The 4782-nt window shown below is 42.6% G+C and overlaps 1 protein-coding gene across 1 annotated transcript; it reads left to right on the forward strand.

Moving 5' to 3' along the window:
* Positions 1 to 2258: 2258 nt before the first annotated feature.
* Positions 2259 to 3167, forward strand: LOC111344312 (uncharacterized). Its single transcript, XM_022951536.2, has one exon. The coding sequence runs from the start codon at positions 2259 to 2261 to the stop codon at positions 3165 to 3167; it is 909 nt and encodes a 302-aa protein (XP_022807271.2).
* Positions 3168 to 4782: the final 1615 nt, after the last annotated feature.

A 4782-nucleotide genomic window follows, 5' to 3' on the forward strand; every position in this document is an offset into this window, starting at 1 on the left:
TCAGCTCAAAGCAAGGAAAGAACAAAACTCACTTTGCATCGAATATTGAACATAAGAGAAGTTGGTAGACTGATGTACTGATATTCAATCTATTTTTTTGGCAAGAGTACCATATAACCCCCTACATTAATTATGCATTCAGTCTTTGTTCAATGAAAGCAATAGCGATAACAATAGAACTCCGCAGAGACTAGTAGTCTTTGTTTTCAAAATTTGGTTTTTTTTTCTAAGTCTTTTTTGAAACAGGGTAAATTCGGTGCGTTTTGGCTTTGCAAAACGATAAATTTAAGGCATTTTCCAGAGGTTTTTATTTTTGAAATATAATTTAATGTTCAGTTTCGCTTTGAAAGCGTAAAATTGGCCGGAAAATAAAGTGAAGTCTACGGTCAGGCTTTGAGGTTTGTCAATGCAAAGTTGAAATAAATGTTGTCTCACCTGTTCTTGTGGTTTTGGTTGATTCTTCCATTATCCTTTCGTGTCCTAGTGATGATAATTGTTCGTGAAGGCCGGTGCATACAGCGATGCAAAGAAACCTTTGTATCTAGTCTTTCTGGACTTCATAAAGCTGGGCGATATGTTTGATAATGCTTCCAAAGGGATCGTTTCTGTAGTACTGACGCCACATATATTCTTGTAGGTAGCCATCGAAAAGTCCTTTGGATGTTCCTGTTTGGGGCTAACCTCGCTTGATTCCCCACCATGTATTATAACATAACCAAAGTAAAGCGCGCGCTCTGATTGGTCAATTTAGCGTCCCCCATTTGCCCATGGGTGTACGCTGCTGACGTGAGCAAATGCAAAGACTATTTTTCCGCGCGCTCTTGTTTTTTTCTGGTCGCGTAAGATTTGTTAAATAAAAGGGAACTCTTAGCTACAATGTATCAATGTTATGTTATAAAACAAATGGTAAACACCACAGCGTACACTATTGAGTTATGGATGCACTTGGGAGGTTTGCTAAGCACTCAAGAAGCTAGAGTCGCTCTCGGCTGTCGCCTCGAGCGACTCTTACGCTTCTTTCGTGCTTAGCAACCTCCCGCGTGCATCCATAACTCAATAGTGTACGCTGTGGTGTTTACCATTTGTTAATTTTAATAATAATAATAATAATAAAGGTCTTTATTAAGAATTGTGCAAACAGACGTGCTACAATTAACATGAATAACATGAATAAAATGAATAAGGAAAAAGAAAAGGTATTAATTACTATTGAAAAGACATCTATTAATAAAAACTGATTTAAAACGGCTTGTCTGGACCTTAGGCAAAATATAATTATGCGACCTAGTTCTCAACTGCCGTGTTCTCTGGGGAGGTAAGAGATCGCTCAACGCAGTGTTGGTCGAAGAGATCCTTTGCCATAATTTCTTATCTCTATTACAACAGATATCCAAGATACTGTGTTGCTTTAAGCAGTAACCCAGCTTATAACACCTGGCAAAGAGCTTATCAATTCTACTTAAATATTTACTATAAAAAGCACACCCCCAGACCTCAAAAGCATATGTAAAAACTGAAAGAATCAAACTTTGAAAAAGTAAGTCCAAATTCTCAATAGGGTAGCCATAATATTTACATATTCTCAAAATATACAACCTACTGCTAGCCTTACTAAGTAGGTAATCAATATGAGTGTCCCAATTAACTGGCACTTGCTCAAAGGTAACACCCAATAGTTTCAGTTTTTCTTTCCTCTCTATGATCTCGAGTGGTTCAGGAGGCGTCTTGGAAGTCTTTCCTCGTAAAAGAAGTTCCCATGTTTTTGTCAAGTTGACTTTCATGCGGTTCTTCTCGGACCATTCAATAAAGGATAGGATTTCCGTTTCGGATTCATCATTTTCGATGCCCTGTGTGTGCGCACCGGTGAATTCCGGCGCATTGAAGCCATTCCATCGCAACCCTCTTTTAAACATCGCCACTCGTACCCGTCTTGCGATGAAGCACGTCGCGTCCAGCTAAGTTCATTGCTGCACCCAGCTCGAGGACATTTTACCGATGTCGCAAGCAGGTTGTGATCCTTACACCACTGTATGCACCGGTCGTGATCCGATAATATTTGAGAAAGTCGAATAAAATTCAGTCTCTCCATCTCCGAGTTGTTGTTGTTCTTCTTTTTATCTTCTTCTTTCGTTGATGTTATTAGAAAGAGGTATGAGTAAATGTTGTTTTCTATGTGGTATTTGGCCAATCGTAGAGAAGAAATGCATTCTTCAGTGCAAAGGGGACCTTCGGTGCATTCTATCAATGCACATATTGTTATGAAAACATCATTACCCGCAGAATCAAAGCACCATATTATTCTTCCGAAAGAAGATCACGTTACCAGAGTGATTATCGACGATTACCACAGGGCATGCGGCCATTCCAGTAGAGAGCACGTTCTAGCTCCCACTAGGCAGAAATTCTGGATCACCCAAGGAAGTTCAGCCGTGAAAAGTGTTCTGGGGAAGTCTGTCAGTTGCCGTCGCCGCCAGGCACCACTTTGCCAACAGAAGATGGCTGCTTTACCAGAAAATCGCGTGCTGGCCGAGAAACCACCTTTTACATCAGTGGGCGTAGATTATTTTTGCCCATTCCAAGTCCGTCGTGGGCGGAGTCTCGTAAAGAGGTATGGCGTGATCTTCACATGTCTAGCAATCCGTGCCGTGCACCTCGAAATTTCACATGGCCAAGGTACGGACTCGTTCCTATTGGCTTTGCGACGTTTCACTGCAAGAAGAGGCCAAGTGAAGCAGATCTACTCGGATAACGGGTCAAACTTAATTGGTGGTGAGAAGGAGCTGCGTGACGCTATTTCAGATTGGAATCAGGAAAAGATACACAATTCCCTGTTACAAAAGGACATCAAATGGTACTTCAACTCTCCCTATGGTTCCCACTTTGGAGGTATTTGGGAGAGATGCATCCGAACTGTTCGGAAGATTCTACAAGCGCTGCTGCGAGAGCAAACTTCGGACGACGAGAGCCTGGTCACTTTAATGTGTGAAGTGGAGAGTATCATGAACAGCCGACCCATTACCACCGTATCCAGTGATCCGAACGACAATGAGCCCTTGACGCCTAACCACTTGTTGTTGCTCAAATCGGAAGTCTCGTTACCCCCCCCGGTCTGTTCAAGAGAGAAGATCCTCTGTCGCGTCGTCGATGGAAGCAAGTGGAATATTTAGCGGACATCTTCTGGAAGAGATGGAGTCGAATACCTTCCCCTTTTGCAACTTAAACAGAAGTGGGTGCACCCAAAGAGGAACTTGGCCGTTGGTGATACCGTTCTGGTCGCATCTGAGTCGCATCGCAATTCCTGGCCGCTTGGCAGAGTTGTTGAAACCTTCCCCGACAAAAGAGGCTTTGTTCGCCGGGTAAAAGTGTTCGCCAAGACAGCTGTCTACGAAAGACCCGTCGACAAGCTCTGTCTTTTGGTTGAAAAGGAATATCCTGAGAACACTAAAAACTGAGAAACATTTAGTTAATTTGTACTTAGCCTTCAATTAGCCTTGTTCGCTAAGTAGACCTCTTGGAGTGCACTAATACTTAAGATTTAGCAGTTGTTTATTGTAATTCATTAGGTGTAAGTGACTGGCTTAGTACAATCTCGCACTTAGGGGCCGGGATGTAGAATTTAGCATTCTTTGCATTCTATTTCAGTTTATTAGCATTCCTTCGGGAATACGTTTTGTTTTTCTTTCCCGCGTTCCCTATAATTTACATGTTAATATTCTAGCTTTTTAGTTTTATCGTTGATTGTCGGGGACTGGGGCACATATTACGTAATTATGTAACCCGTGACAACGGAAGCACGTGCTTATTATTGGGAGCCTGCCCACCCTTTTAAGTTGTTAATTCGAATCTATTGAACAGAGAGTTAGATTGACCGTGATTGTGCGAAGACCTTGTGAATCTTGCGATTATTAAACACGTTAAACATCAAATTTGTGACTTGTCTTGGATACTGTCTCCAGCGGCCGGAGGAGTCCAGCAAATGATTTCACCGAGAGAACATCTGGTTCAGTTGCCTTTTTTCGCGGCCTACAGCGCCGATACAATGTAAGTTCCTAGTTATTATGTTCATCCCGTTCGCTTTAGCCTCCCTTCAGTTTTACATTTTTGCATTTGTAAACTTGTATTTTTGTTGGTTCTTCATTAGTTCAAACCTCTTCCTCTGATCGAGCGTTTGAAATCATTGCTGTAAGCGGCCACGAAAGGACACGCCTTTTGGCAGTAACACCGAGACTTTCGAGAAACGGGCCCCAGGCCCCAGGCGTTCGAGGGTGCGATAACGCTATCCACTGGAGAAATCTCTATACCGGAGATAGCGCTGTAGATTTCCGTTATCCGCCCTAGAAACAACTGGATCCCGGTTCCTTTAAATGTTCAATTACCAACTAATGCGGTTACAGATGTCAGAGCCGTGCTCTGGTAAAGGAGTGGCGGGAGGGGGAGGGGGGGGGGGGGGAGAGGGAGCCTAGCTGCTACAGCGACTCGCTATTGTCTTTGAGAGAGTTAAATGAGAGCGTTTCGTTATGGTACGTTAGATTTCCGACACAAGAGTCATCTGATGTTCAATTATTGTTCCAAAAGTGCAGCCTTGGACTTAAATAATATGTCAGTTTCTTTATGAATAACTAGGATTGTGTGCGTCACACCTCATTCCAAAGAAGGGGATTTCTTCTTAGATTATTTTTTAACTCAAGGTATCAGTTATCCCAGGACTTATGCAACATGTACCTTCCGCGTTCCTTAAAGAAGGGATGTTCAGCATACCAAGACAACAACGACAACGAGAAC

This window comes from Stylophora pistillata, chromosome 2 (assembly GCF_964205215.1).
Source record: "Stylophora pistillata chromosome 2, jaStyPist1.2, whole genome shotgun sequence".
NCBI lineage: Eukaryota > Metazoa > Cnidaria > Anthozoa > Scleractinia > Pocilloporidae > Stylophora > Stylophora pistillata.